At 49.1% G+C, this 14,880-nt stretch overlaps 1 protein-coding gene across 3 annotated transcripts; it reads left to right on the top strand.

Annotated features, from left to right (window-relative positions):
* Positions 1-2,554: 2,554 nt before the first annotated feature.
* Positions 2,555-10,715, top strand: LOC125325434 (sushi domain-containing protein 3-like). 3 transcript variants are annotated; one of them, XM_048302464.1, is made up of 5 exons: positions 2,555-3,315; positions 4,884-5,072; positions 6,132-6,267; positions 8,102-8,278; positions 8,589-9,491. In XM_048302464.1, the coding sequence occupies exons 1-5, from the start codon at positions 3,138-3,140 to the stop codon at positions 8,821-8,823; spliced, it is 915 nt and encodes a 304-aa protein (XP_048158421.1). In that variant the 5' UTR covers positions 2,555-3,137; the 3' UTR covers positions 8,824-9,491. The 3 variants fall into 3 exon arrangements, with proteins under 3 accessions (XP_048158421.1, XP_048158422.1, XP_048158424.1); XM_048302465.1 differs by having other exon boundaries at positions 8,592-9,491; XM_048302467.1 differs by lacking the exon at positions 8,589-9,491 and adding an exon at positions 10,538-10,715 and having other exon boundaries at positions 2,556-3,315.
* The last annotated feature ends 4,165 nt before the right edge of the window (positions 10,716-14,880 follow it).

Consider the following 14,880-nt stretch of genomic DNA (forward strand, 5'->3'; position numbering starts at 1 on the left):
TTTCAGCTGGAAGGGACCTTAAGGGTCACCTAGTTCCAAGCCCCCTGCCATGGACAGGGGCACCTTTCACTAGACCAGGTTGCTTCAAACCCCTTGAACACTTCCTGGGATGGAGCATTCACAATTTCTCTGGGCATCCACAACTTCTCTGTAGTTCAGAGTTCAGTAGTGGGAGTGTGTGAGAGGGGCACTTCTGCAGAGGGGAGATTTAAAAGGTTCAAAGGGGCACAAGAGAAGGTAGGGGGAAATGCCACTGTGCCTCAGGAAAGCTCTACCCCTCAGTGCGGCCCTATCAGACAGCAGGGAGATATGAGTGCAAACACAAGAGATACTTGAATTAGCTCTGAAAACCATCAGCTGAGCTTTGCCTTACAGGCTGCTGTGATGGAGAAGCTGCCCTTGAAGGAGATCACCCACAGGGAATATACCGGAAAGGTGGACAACCCCAGCCAAGACCGTGGAGCTAGGACAGCTGCAGCCTCATGGCCATGACAGCTTCCCCACTAGCTCCTCCTTCCTCTTAGCCTTCCTCACAAGGAAAGGGCTTGCTGACCTGAGGCATGGACAGGCTCCTCTCCTGAGCTCAGGGTCACTCCCTGCAGGATCAGCCTGGTGCCCTGCTCTAGTGCCCAGCTCTCCTGCTTGATGCAGATGTCTGCCTCTGGAAAGCAGGAACTGGGAACAGCACTGAAATCCCACTCCAGCAGGATACTGATTTCGTAATAATAAGCCCCTTTATCTCCCTCAGTCCCAGGACTAGCTCTTAAGAGCATTAGCAAAGGGTTAATCCATGTCATCTACTCAGCATTTTGAGCACAAGCGTGGTTATCGTGTCACGGGGGTTTTGCTGAGCCTGTTCATTCCCTGGCACACATGTGACAAAGTTTACTGCTGCCGGCCCCTGCTGAAGGCCATGCTTTTGGCATGTGCTCAGTCCCCAGCTATTTAGCAGGGACACACCCAGCAGCAGGGAGGGACTCTGCCTTAGGCTCTTCCCACTGTCCTCCAGCCATCGGCAGCAGAGGGACCAGCTCCTAAGCCCCAGCAGGAGAAGGTACACAGATTCCAGGCTCAGGCTCAACAGAGAGACCACTTCAGGGTCGGTCCTGTCCAACTGGACAGGTGTGTTCCCAGAGCCCAGGGGGCTGCCTGCGCTCCAGCTCCTGGCTGCCAGGAGATGACAGGGTTTGCACCCAGGGCATGCCCCAAGGCAGGCTCCTCCACCGTCAGTGTAACACTGTCACACAGCCCAGTCTGCCTCAAAGCTGTTACCTTCATTGCAGAAGCAAAACCCACATTTGCACATTGCAAAATCCCTGCAGTCAGATGGAAAAAAAGAAAAAAATAAAAAACCAAACCCCCCCAAGAAACCACTAGTATTCACTGAGCCAAGGAGGAACATACCTCCTTGGTCTGCTCTCCAGGGGGAGCCAAGGAAAGGTCACTGTTTAAGAAGGATTAACCAGAAAGTGAAGAAATTAAAGTAGTTTCTGAGCCAGATCATTATGAGTCATGGGAGGTTGAAACAGGTTTATTTTGAAATCAAGTAAATCCCTTGGAGAGAAGTGCAGAAGTACCAGCCCAACCAAAACCAAACAAAGGACTGTCTGAGAGATGGATGGACAAACAGGCCAGGATTAAGGCATTCCCACGTGCCAAGTCCCATGGAGGTGACAAGAAACCTCTCTGCAAGCGCAAGGAGGCCAGAGTACTGCTGAACTACCTCAAGTGGGAGCAAGGGCAGGTCCCAGTGCTGGGGAGGAAGGCAAGCAAGGTCCGGCCACTGCCTGGCCCCACAACTCCCTTCCACTCTGCAGACACCCTCATCTGCATGCCTGTGTTGGGATGGGATGTGACAAGAGCTTGATCCTGTCTGACATTTTTATTTCTCCTTTATGCACTACAGTAAAGCACACTAAGATGTAAAGCACACTAAGACCACTCTTGGGCTTTAGAAATAGAAGCTGCTCACACATCCAAAGTAACATTTCCCCCCCTCAGAACCCACCGGGGCAGCCACAGGCAGCCAAGTACACGGGCTACAGCTAAAGGCCACAGATATAAAAAGAGAAATGAACAAAAACTGACCTATCTCCCTGCACAGCTGTATTTGTGCCAATGCTACTAGTGAATAACAGCCTCTAATCCTCATTCCTGCAGGAAGTTCTAGGTTGGCCCAGGACAGGCAAGGATGCAGTACAGGAGGGGCAAAGGACACCCGCAGGGGAGCTCCAGGGGATGCAAGGAAGGGGATGCCACAGCAGGGGATGCTCCAAAAGTCACCCCAAAGTCCTGCTGGTCACACAGCTGATGTACTGGCTTCTGGGGAGAGCCTTGGCACAAAGGCATTGCCTGCTCCAAAACATCTTGCTCTCAAGCTCTCTGGCAACGTGCAGCGTCTTTTCTCTTCATGGGTGTACACAAGTGACCAGGCAAGTAGGGGCAGGTAGGAGCAACCTACATTCCAGGAGGCAAGAGCTGGTTGCTACTACAGCCCCTCCAGCTTTAAAACATCATAAAATAATCAGAGTCTGAAATGACAGCAGAGAGATGCCAAGCAGAGAAAAGGAAAAGGAAAAGCAGATCTCTCTGCAGTTCCCATAGTGGCAAAGCTGGCAGAATTGCTGCTATGATACCCTTTTGATTCCCATGGCTCATATCCCACTCCACAGAAAACTAGCCCTACGTTCTGGCATGAAGGAAGAGACGAGCACAGGAGGGTCTGCAGCTCAAGAGTCTCAGCAGTGAGCTCGAGCATGGATTTTGGCAGGTAGAGGAGGAAGAGAAGGAAGAGGGTTCCTGATGTGCAGCTCCAGCACCTGGAACGAGGTTAACAGCCAGTCCCTGCAAGAGGGGGCTGTAAAGAATGGATCCTATGGGTTTGCTGTTTCTCACTCCCTTTCCCACACCCGTTTTCTTTCTCCGCGGGGCTCTGGAGCCGAGTGGCCAGAGCACGGCTGGCAGTGCTAGGAGCAGGGACACAGGGCGTGTGCCGACGCGGAGGGAAGAGCGGCTGCTAGCTTTGCTGCTCAGGGCTTAATGCACTAAGAGCCCAGCTGACTCCTGCTCAGACGCAAAGGGAAACCGCAGGCACTCGGGGCGGCCAGGCGCCCAATGGTGTTGTGTTTCCCCAAACCATGACGGGACAAAGGTTCGGGAAATGCATCATCCTTTGCCTGCTGCCCTGGAGCTGCCTGAGCTTTGCCTGGAGTGATGCTGCTGGGCCCGGGACCGCCTCACTCGGTGCAGGACACATCAGAAAGGGGCTGCCCAGAGACGTTGCCAACGGGACCGATGTGCACAGCAACATCTCAGGTACTTAAATGAGCGATCTCCCGCCTCTCCCTCTGCGGGCTGCCTGGGGCCCCACGGTGCAGGCACACAGCGGGAAGGGCGCAGGGACGTGGTGATGAAGGGCACAGCGGCACTCCCAAGGCATGCGTAGGGGCCACAGAAGCTTCTGTGATATGGGAGAGATGTGTCACATCAGAAGCCGTCAGAAGGCACAGGGAGGAAACTCAACAGTTGATGTTTTCCTTTGAAAGTAAAGTCCTCCTTCGTGTTAACATCTATGCATATGATGATGGACCAGCTGTCTGCTCAGGGTATGGGTGCACTGAACACATCGCTATCCCTAGAGGCTGAGCTGGGACCCTTGGGAAGAAATGGAGATTTTTTTTTTTTTAAGCATAAATAATCTCCAAATGCTGAGGGTGATTATTTTTCTTTAATCCACTTTCCAGGGCAAAGCACACACCATTCCCCAGCGAGTGGTACACAGCCTCAGGGCTGCTGTGGGGTGACCACCCACCCAGGGCTGGCAGCAGCTCAGAGAGCCCGTGTCATACTCCAAATCACGGTGGTTGTCCGGGAAGGTCCTGGCAACCAGTGCTGGACAATGTAACCATAGAAGAGATCCAGTCCAGGCATTCAGCAGCCTCCCTGGCACCGCTGAATCAACTCATAGACCTCTGCACCACCCGTTAACAGCACTGCTGAAATTAGACATAGTCTGATCTTACTCAACCTGACGTGTCTCTTATCAGCCCCACTGGAGTAGAAGCCTTCACCACCTCAGTAAAAGCAGAGGGAAACCTCTTTCTCACATTAGCTTTACTATTCCACTTGGAATTCCCCACAGAAGCTCCCCCTAAGCTAGATAAAGCACATTTCTGCCTGCAGGTTTTAAGCTTGATTAAATTAGAGTTGATCAGAGCATTTTCCTTTCATTTAGGATATTGATAGCCACGATACCTGTAACCAAATTTTCTTGGCCTTACGGTAGAATACCCAGGGGGGGTTTTGGCAAGCACCCAGTCAGACTGGCATTCTTTTTGAAGCCCACCTCACTTTTGGCTCTCCCTAGGTATTAGTGCAATGCAGAAGAGATGGTCTAAGCAAAATAACTAAGTAGGTCTGAATAGCTGTGGGTTACAAACTAGTTAAAAAATTAAAGGCTGGGATGAAAAAAGCAGCTCTCTCTAGAAGAGAGTAATATTTCTTTGATTTGAGTTCCAACCAACAATATTCTCCCAGAATATTGTCTTATGAAAAAACATTCTCTTCTTTTCTTTCCTAAAAATTGCTCTCTGCATACTCTCCCCAACCTCTACCTTTCCAGTCTCACTTCTGCTGTTCAGTAGCTGCTCACACTGGAGAGTCTGCAACTGAAAAACTTATTTTTCAAATAAAGCTGCTAGAGTTTCTAATGTATTTCCTATGGACAATGCAAAAAAACCCACACACAAAAACCAACCAATTAAAAAATCCCAGAGACTTGCAGGTCCCGCAGGAGTGACACAGGGCCTGGCAGCGTTTTCGAAAGCATCACTGGGGGGGGTCTTTTTCACCACCTACGCTTAACGTGTCCCCTTCTCCCCCAGTGCCATGCACAGCTCTCCCCCCGCCACGCTATGGATACTACTACGTGGAAGGAGGCTCAGGCGTCTCCTTGGGCTCGGTGCTCGTGTACTGGTGCCAGGAGGGATACCAGCTGGTGGGCAGCGAGAGGCTCGCCTGCCTCCGCCAGGAGAGTACTTCGTCCTGGAGCCACCCCCCACCCCAGTGCCAGGGTAAGGAGCCCTCGGGCGGGAGCCGGCCCCTGTGCCCAGCCCCAGGGGCTCAGCGGGGCGCGGGGGCAGCGCCATACACTCGCTAACTCGGGTGGGGACGTGCAGCCACCGGCCCTCACACGGGGGCTGCCTCACTCTGACCAAGCCAGCGAGGGCAGAAGGACGTGAGGCGACCCCGCCACCCCGAACAGGGACAGCGAAGGTCCAGCTTGACCCAGTCAGTTGTGGTCAGCACCGGTGAAATGCCTGCTCCAGCAGGGTCACTGCAACAGCATTTCAGGAGCTGCAGGAGGCAGGGGGTGCCAGAGGGTGAATTCACCTGGGATCAGCTCAGCAGATAACCAGACCTTCCCTCACTGCCAGTAACTGCTGCTCAAGGCATCAGGCTGGGTCAAAACCTGGTACCGGCTGAGACCCGACTCCTGGTGCCAGGCACAGGGAGTCCAGGGCACTGCCAGAAGCTCTCACAACAGGAGGAACACTGAACTTCACAATAACCCGGGACATGCTGAGCATGTGCCAGCTGCAAGTGGCCCTCCTTAGTACTTTTTAATTTTTTTCTCTTTTCAGCTGTTTTCTTTGTCCCTTTTAAATGCCTTTTTTATATTTTCCAACTTTTTTCCTTTCTAATTTTTTATGCTTTTAAACTTTTTTCCCTGTTTCCTTTTAAACTTTTCTCCCTTTTTAACTTTATTACATTTTAATTTTTTTCTATTTTTCCTGTTTAACCTTTTTTCATTTTTTCGGGCTTAATTTCTACTACCCTTACGCTTTATGCAAGCCACATCAAATGCTTGATATTTTCAGCCCCGTCTTATTATTTTATATGAATTATCTGAAGAAAATATGACGTGTTAATATGGGGTTTTTTTCCATTAACTTTCTGGTGTATTGAGCCGGCATGGCATCACCCACGTTCACCATTAGCTTTTTTAAGGGTTATTAATAAATACTCTCTGTAACATCACTTTGGGGTTACCTGCAAGGGGGACGGCGGCCGGGGGTAAGGGGAGGTCCCCTTCCCCGGCCCTGCTGACCGCCCCCGCCCCCTGCCCGCAGCCGCCCCGCAGCCCTCGGACACCGGGTCCCGCGTGGCGGTGGCCGCCTCGCTGCTGAGCGGAGCCGTCATCCTGGCACTGTCCGTCTCCTTCGCCGTGTGCTGCTGGCGGGACAGGGCGAGGAAGAGCCGCGCGGGGTGAGTATGGAGGTGGTGTGGGAGCGGTGGGGTGGGTTTCGCAGGAGTGAGGAGCAGCTGCGGGAGCTGAAGGAGTGTCGCTGCTGCCATCTGCTGAGACAGGCGGGTTGCGACCACTCGGGACACTTGGGACCCACCCGTGCTCTTTCACAACCCTCCTGCTCACACATCTGAAACTACCAAGCATAAGAGAAGTTAAACCACTGCTCCAAAGCCAAGGTATGTTTAACTTTGGAAGGGGTTTTTGGCAGTGGGGATGCTGCTGCTGATTGCAGAGGGGGTGCTCCTGTTATATGCCTGAGGAATGGGATGCCATCCAGAAGGACCTGGACAAGCTCAAGAAGTGAGACCATGGAAACCTCGTGAAGTTTAACAAGACCAAGTGCAAGGTGCTGCACCAGGGTCCGGGCTACCCCAGATAACACAGGCCGGGGGATGGAGGGATCAAGAGCAGCCCGGCTGAGAAGGACTTGGAGGTTCTGGTGGGTGAGGGGCTGGACATGACCCAGCAATGTGCACTCCCAGCCCAGAAAGCCAGTTGTATCCTGGGCTGCATCCAAAGCAGCTGGACAGCAGGGTGAGGGAGGGGATTCTGCCCTTCTGCTCTGCTGAGACCCCATCTGCAGTGCTGCATCCAGCTCTGCGGTCCCCAAAGTAAGAAGGATGCAGACCTGTTTGAGTAAGGCTCAGAGGAGGCCACCAAGATGATCAGAGGGTTGGAGCACTTCTCCTATGAGAAAGGCTGCAAGCTGGCATTCCAGCTGCAGAGAAGGCGGCTCCAGGAAGATCTTACAGCAGCCTTCCAGTACTTGATGGGACCCTACAAGAAAGATGGGTACAAGCTTTTTAACAGGGCCCATTATGATAGGACAAAGGGCAATTATTTTAAAGTGAGGGAGAGTTGACTAAGATTGAATATAAGGAAGATGGTTTGTATAATGAGGGTGGTAAAACACTGGAACAGGTTGCCCAGAGAAGCTGCAGATGTCCCATCCCTGAATTCAAGGTCAGATTGGATGGAACTCTGAGCAACCTGATCTAGTTGAAGGTGTTCCTGCTCATTGCAGTGGGGACACACAACCTTTAAAGGTCACTTCCAGCCCAAATTATTCTACAATTCTGTTAGCTTGGTGATTTACACAAAGCCCCCCATTATCAGAGGAAGAAGGGAACTGACAATACATGGAAGATGGTTGATAGGAATATCCCTTTTTGGAGGCTAAGTTCAGTGCAACTGCCTGCACACAGCCCAGGGTGGGGGAGGGAAAGAAGGAGCTTTCTCCTCTGGAAAGAACTGGGAGAAAAGTCATGGTAGGGAGCAGGACTGGACAAGCAGAGGTGCCAAGACCTCACTCACAGAGCATCATCTCTGCAGCAGCACTGCCCAGTTTTCTTGGCCTACACTACAGTCCAGCAGGACCTCTTTTGTATCCTGGGCAAGGGATTAAGTAACACTTAGGGACCGTGCAGCCTAGGAATGCACCTTTAATCAAGAGCCTAACTCATTATCAGAAGTGCACAAGGACAAGGAGGAAAAAAAACCCAAACCCTTCCAGCAAGAGAGAGCATCTCAGTCTTTCAGCAGGCACCAGTCATACCTCTCCCCACGGGCCTGCTCTTCCCTAGGTGATGCAACCCTTTTGTGCAGGGCTGAAACGACATCAGGCCTTTCCTCTGGGAGCAGAGGAAGGGAGTAAAAATCACTGGGTGACATCCTAAGCTGCCTTAGGACACAAACATGCCAGATCCTTCCAGGGGTGTGAGTAAATAAAAGCCAGACCACAGAGCACAAGGAAAGCATCTGCATGGGCATCTTTCTCTCACCACCCTGCAGGCAGCAGCACCGAAGGAAAGGCAGAGGACGGAAGCGTGACCCCTCCGCCCCCGAGGGGGGCAGGAATGCTTTCGGGAGACTCAAACACTACCACCGGCGCGATTACCACCTCTCGGCCCTCTCCAGCTCTGTGTTCCCAGGGGCATTTGCAGGCTGCAATAACCTGGCTTTCCAAAGGTACCGCTCAGCACCTCTCCCTGCCGCTGCCCCCCCAAGCTCCTCACACAAGGGCAAGAGCTGCTCCCAGACTACCCGGAGGCAGGAGCAGCCAGCTGTAAAAAAGCTCACATCTCCTGGGCAGTCAAACCCCTGCTTCACCCTCTTACGTGCTCCCCACCTAGCACCTATCAGCAGTGGAAGCCTTGCACCTGCTCTTTTTCAAGGGGGAGGGAAGCCAGAGGCCCAGGGCTCCCCTTGGCCCTGCCTCAGCATCGCCGGGGTGGGCTGCAGCCCCCTTACCATGGCCTCTCCCGCTTGCCTTTCCCAGCAGCCCTGACCAGCAGCCGAAGCTGCCCTTGGGAAGATGGCGCCCCGGGGCTGAGGCTGTGCCCCGGCCGCTGCCGCCCGGCCCGGGCCCCGCCAGCGGCCTGCCCGGCCACCTGCCCGGCCACCTGGCCCGCAGCGCCCTGCTGCCGGCCCGCCCGCACAGGGACCTGCTGCCCCGCTACTGCAGCGGCGTGGAGGAACACAAGGGCTTCAGCGAGTGCGGGAAGCCGCTCTGAGAATTTAAACTGCCATTCAGCTTTTCTTCCTTTTTATTTTTCTTTTAACGCTATCAACTCCTTGACCTCAGGAAGAAAGGATTTCAGAAGAGCCAGTTAATGTACCTGGGTTTTCAAATGGAGAACAAATGACATTTCATGCTGAAAGACTTTTTTTATATAATCCTTTTATTTCCCTCCCCTGTCCAGCAGTGCACATTTCAAACAGGAGTTTCTGAGTTATAAGCTTCTTAATTGATTATTTTTGCATAAAGCCAAGTCTGAGTAACCCCATTTTAACCTAAAGTTTGTTTGCAGACTTTCCAGTTTTGAACATCAGTCTGATTTTCTGTTTAGGGCTCTTTTAAAGGCTGAAAGTGAAAACAGTTACCAGGAACAAAGAATGAGATTAGATACCTGGAAGCATTTACAATTAATTGCACTTGAATATAGATGGAGACCTAAAGATTTTTTTTGTTGGCGTTCAGAACTCACCATATCTTCCAACTTCTATACAGACAATCTTAGACATGAAAGATGTATTGACAAGAGTGCAAAGCTAGCCAGTCAAGGGGAAAACATGAATTTATCTTTAATACAAAGAACCTAGCACATCTGAAAGCAAACAAACAAAACAACAGCCCTCTAAAAAAAAAAAAAAAAATAATCAACCAACCAACCAACTCCAAAAAAAAAACCAAACCAAAAAAAACCTCAAAAACTAAAACCAACCCAAAACCCAACAAACCTTTTGGGGGTTTTTCATTCCTTCTCTCCAGCATTAGAAATTCAAATCACGTGTATCAGGACCCATAGCAAGACTTAAAGAGCTAATCTAAGTGCCATCAGTTGCGTTCAGAAAGCAGTGACCCCATATTTCTGTCCAGCATTTCCTGGGTGGAAGGCCAGGGGCACGTTCCAGGCGGCATATGCAGAGCCTGGCCAGACAGCTTCAGGACACCTCGCCCCTTTGCACCCCAGGACAGACCTATGCCTCTGCAGCATGCCCGAGGCACTCTAGGCACACGGGACTTGTTGAGTAATGTGGCATCACGTCTACACAGGGATGCTGTTGATATCTCGGGAGGCACTGTGGTGTCAGTCAGAGGAGGTGCCGGCAGCCCCAAGAACTGTTGCATGCATGGGGCTGGGAATAAGAATGGGCACCCCCAGCACGTCCTGTCTGCTCAAGGATCTAAACAATCAATACTCAACAATCCTGCTACAAAGGCTGGGAGTCTCAGTCAGTTTCATTTCTGTTAACATTTGCATCACATTTCAAGGAAAGAAGCCTTAAAAAGATGCAGGGTAGCACCTCCTCGTGATAAGACAAGGTTTGATAGTAGATGTTGATACCACTGCCACTTTTCCCTGGAGTGAGGGCTAGGGACAATATTTCTAATATTCTAATATTTCTAATAATAATAAAGGAATCTATCCCAATTTCACCTCCTATGTCATTTTTTTTCACATGACTTATGGAAAAGCTGTGGAAAGTCTGCTTTGGGGGCTGGCTTTAAAGGGGGAGAAAGCAGGTGGTAAAACTTTTACAGATCCCTGGAAAATGATGATGCAGACAGTGGCCATTAACCAGCAACTGCACAAGAAGGAAGAAAAAAATCTTTCATTCTCTTAAGGCAACTGATGCCTTAGAAAGGACAGGAAAAACAAGACCTGCTCTGAGCTTCCCTTCAGCTCACATCCTAACCTTACCTTCTCCTCCCTCTTTTTCCAGCCAAGTCTAATGCACAGGGAGGGGAATAATCCTGCTTCAAGGTAAGCTGCTCTTCAGTCCCCTCCTAGCTGCTCACAAGACTGCCCAGACTTCTCATGGAAAAGCCGTGAATTTGGACACAGTGCTGTAGGTGTTCTGGGCTCTCATTAGTACATTGGTGTCATACCCATGGACTATGCTTCCACTTCTGCTGCACTGAAATAGGGTTCATGGCTGGGAATTCAGCCCAGGATTTGCCCTAGCAACAGTGCTCCCCAATTTCTTGTTCAGGAGGAGTTGTTTTGTTAAGAGACAAAATCAGGAAAAAAACCAGAAGAAACATTGAATAGGATGGGAATGAGACTTTTCCTATCCATTTCTTTCTCTGTTCCTCTCCCTTGTTATGTTTTAATGAATCCAAAAACCCTCACTACAATTTTCTCTCTCTCCAAAGAGATTTTTGTTCAAAAAATACATTTGGGACTCAGTTTGTTGTTCCTTGGATCTGAGTGAGGCTTTGAAACTGAAAGTGTGATTTTTTTGCTACATGATATTAGAGATTGACAACTGCTTTCACTACAAACTGAAACGATGCACATTTTAGATACAAAAATCTTTTGCCAAACATGTCCAGAAAGGTGCTGATTTTGAGTGTCATGACAAAAAGTTACCATTTTCAATAAAAAACTGACAGTAGTTTTTCACACAGAGAAAACTGCCAACTTGAAATAAGCATTTTATACAACTGATATTTTAAAAATTATTTACTTGACAAAATTGAGAAGTTTCCTTGGAGTAACATTTTCCTGACTTTTTTTTTTTCTGCATGTATGCAAGGCTCAGCTTCCTAACAAAACTATTTGATCCCAAAACATTGTCTTAGCCAAATTTCTCCAGCAAGGAAGAGCACACAGCCAGGTCTTCCTCAAAAGTCATCTCAAGTAGCAGGACAACCAACAGAAGAAAGAAAGGTTAAGGGCAGGAAGATCAGCTCTACTACAAGTTTCCCTATCAACCTCTTAGTCTTTGCCTCAATTCCTTGGACCAGCACAGCAAAGAGCTGAGTTAAAGTGTGAAGAGCCACCCTCAGCTTCAACTCAGGAAGGCACCATCAGTGAGGCAACAAGAAGCACAGTTTGCATTTATTTACCAAAGGAGGAGGGAGAAGGAAGGCAACTATATACAAGCTTTAAGTAATTTGTAAACTGAAAGAAGCAAACCTCTTAGGCTATAATCCCATGCATTCTTACCATGTTACTCAGAGGTTCCTGTTGGAGCCACCATCCACTTAATGATATATATATCACTTTTTTTATTTTTGATTTAAATTATATACGTGCAATATCCTACAGAGGGGTAGACCTTGGAACAGAAGGAAACCATCTGAAGAGGTATGGAGATAGCTGCAAGGCCAGCTCACTGCCCATTCTGTCCCAGGCAAACCTCACAAGCAGTAGCTTTCTGCTGAGTGTCTCAACAAAGCACCCTCAGTTGGTTCTTTTTTAAAACAGGATTTTAAGCTTCAGACTTCACACTGTAAACCTTAGCCTGCATGCTTATTTTAAAAGAGCTGAACAAGTTTTGGTCACAACTTTAAATTCTCCAGTGAAGGTCGGTGTACCAGCCTCCTGTGACTGTTAGCACTGGCAGAAGAGGTCTCAGACCCTCTGGAGATCTGGCCAAGATTAATGCTGGGACTTGTAACATCCAAATGCTAAAGTCATGAAACTCTAAAAAAGATATTCATTGTAAGCTTGAAAAGAATGGCCACCTTCCAGCAGTACAGGCTTTCTAGAGTAACATTTTAAGTGCTGGTAAGAAGAGGAGAGAGCTGAGCAAGTCCCATTCTCTCTCCATGCACCTCAAACAGACACATGACTTGTCAATTTTTTAAGCCTGAGGACTGGGAAAAAGAAACAGCAATCCAGCAAGATTTCACAGGAGACACCAACAGTAATTGTGTGATGCCTGTATCCCACTGAAAGACTCATCTGTGTTGCAGGAGATGGAACCTCCTGACTATAATATGTCAGGCAGATCACTCTCCCATGGATTTTAGATTAAAAAGGACTTTTCTGTATTGTTTTCCTCTCCAGTGACACCACCTCTTTTCAAATGACTTCCACACCTAAGTTACTGCATCAGACCACCCTAGACCACTGCTTTTCATCAGTAAAGCCAGTAACAAATCGGTAGCTGCCAGGTCATCCAACTCCCCTCAAACCTCCACAATGCAGCAATTTGGAGTCCTGCATCCCCATAAATCACTCTAGCTCCCTGAATTTATATGGCAACAACTTTGTACAGTGATTTCCATCTCAAGAGCCTTCATTTTGCCACAAAAACGTTACAGAAGTATGTCTAGGGCAAAAAAGGCAAAGCCCAGAAAGAAGGGAAGATGAAGATCTTGCTCACCTACAGTACTCTTGCATGTAGATCACAGCATGCTGAGGCTATGCCTTTTCTTACACTGCAACCCAAAGCTATGATGATACTTCACTTTTTTACTCTTTAGAAGCTTTGTTTATGGTCACCACTATTAAGAGAGTTTATGGTCACCACAACTCAAGAGCTCCTTCCTATTGTTGCCTGGAATCAAAAGACGACAACTTTCCAAACAATATTAAGAGTGGTAAGATAAAAAGCAATTCTTTAATGAAAGCTTTCAGGTGCACAGATATGGCTATATGCACACCCGTGATAAAGGATTTCTATAATTTTTATAAGGTTAATTAATTAGTATATCTAGCAGGCACATCCAGGAGATCAATTGCTCCAGTAACCCACCCTTAGGTCAGCCCCTTGGAGTTGGTCCAGGGGCTTCTTTGCCCTATTTCTTGTTACATCTCTTAAGTTCTGGTGGAAAACAAGATGTCCTTGTCAGAAATTCTCTTTTTAAGAATAAGACTAAACAGAATTTCAAGAATGTGTTAGAAAGGTTTCGCTTATTATTCTAAAACGTGAGAAAGGGCAGGAAAAGTACTAGAAACCATACAATTATGTGAACATACATTACAAGGGACAGAGAGTTCTCAGTAAGACGGGTCCCTAGTACCACAGGAGCCACTTTGTGTTGGGGTGGCCAAGGGGGCTTCTCCCAGGATGCATTGTTCTGTCGTGTTAATCTGTCCAAGTTTGGATTCCCCGGTTGGCTGTTGGCCTCTACCCCCCTCGCCACTCCCCCAGAGCTCCCCATTGGTCCCTGTTCCCTAGTCCTGCCTTTTCCCCGCCCCCGGATAAAACTGGGAGCTTTGGGATCATGTTTGTGTTTGCCTCTGCACCGTTTGACAGTGTAGCAGCAATAAATGCTCCTGCTGCACAAATGCCCTTCTCGACTCTTTGCTACCGACTGTAATACTGAGCCCACCCGTGCGTCTGTGGGGGCACGCGGGACCCCACGGAGCCGGGCAGGGACGGTATTAAATGGTGCCTGACGTGGGGCACCTCTTATTACTTAGTCCCCTATGGCTCTGTGGCTTATGAGCACACAGACACAGGATGGCTTCAGTAATATTAAGCCGACGGCAAGGAGCCGAGAAGGGTCCTTGCTTAAAGTTCCACGGAAAGCAGTTTATTGCTGCAACTCGTGAAGGGTTCTAAAGGCAAATGACCCTGAACACGTGACAGCTCGAGCTTAAGTACAGGGCTGTGGCTAACACAGGAGCCAACCGGGGAATCAGAATTGGGGTACATAACCACAACCGAACAAGGCATCCTGGGAAAGGCTTCTTTCCCTCACCATAACCACTAAGTCTTTGGCACCAGAGATTGTCTTATCAAGAACTCTCTCTCTCTCGTACCACAGGTCAATTGGCCACCACACAACTATATCTTAAAAATCTGCAAAGCTACAAATACATGAAAAAGCTAAGAATCGTTAGGCATGAGTATCAGTGGAACATCCCAAAGAAGGAAAAAAGAACTGAGATTTGGGCAAAGAGGAAGGAGCACAAGCTCTTACAGCTCCTGCATCAGCATTCAGCTCGAACAGATGACCATACACCACTGAAGTGGAAAGCACTTCCACAGCTGACCATGCAGCCATGTGCTGCTGGAGATGTAAAGCAACAACCACTCAAAGCACAGACTCATGCCAAACACCGCTTTACAGTACACATTCTGGCCACACTGAAAACTCGTGTCACCAAGAGCTGGACTGGAGGAGAGTTCATCCCCCTCAAGAAGTTACAAGTACCTACAAGCCCTTGAAGTAGGGCCAGTGACAACTCCAATCCCCCAACCCTTCAAGCACTGTGCCTGCCACTTCTCAGTTTCTTCACACACCTCAGTTCTGAGCAGTGAGTTTTTATTCCAGCACAACAGTTTTCCCCAGAGGGAATCAGTCCCAGGCAATACAACACCTG

The sequence above is a fragment of the Corvus hawaiiensis genome, chromosome 4, assembly GCF_020740725.1.
Source record: "Corvus hawaiiensis isolate bCorHaw1 chromosome 4, bCorHaw1.pri.cur, whole genome shotgun sequence".
Taxonomy (NCBI): domain Eukaryota; kingdom Metazoa; phylum Chordata; class Aves; order Passeriformes; family Corvidae; genus Corvus; species Corvus hawaiiensis.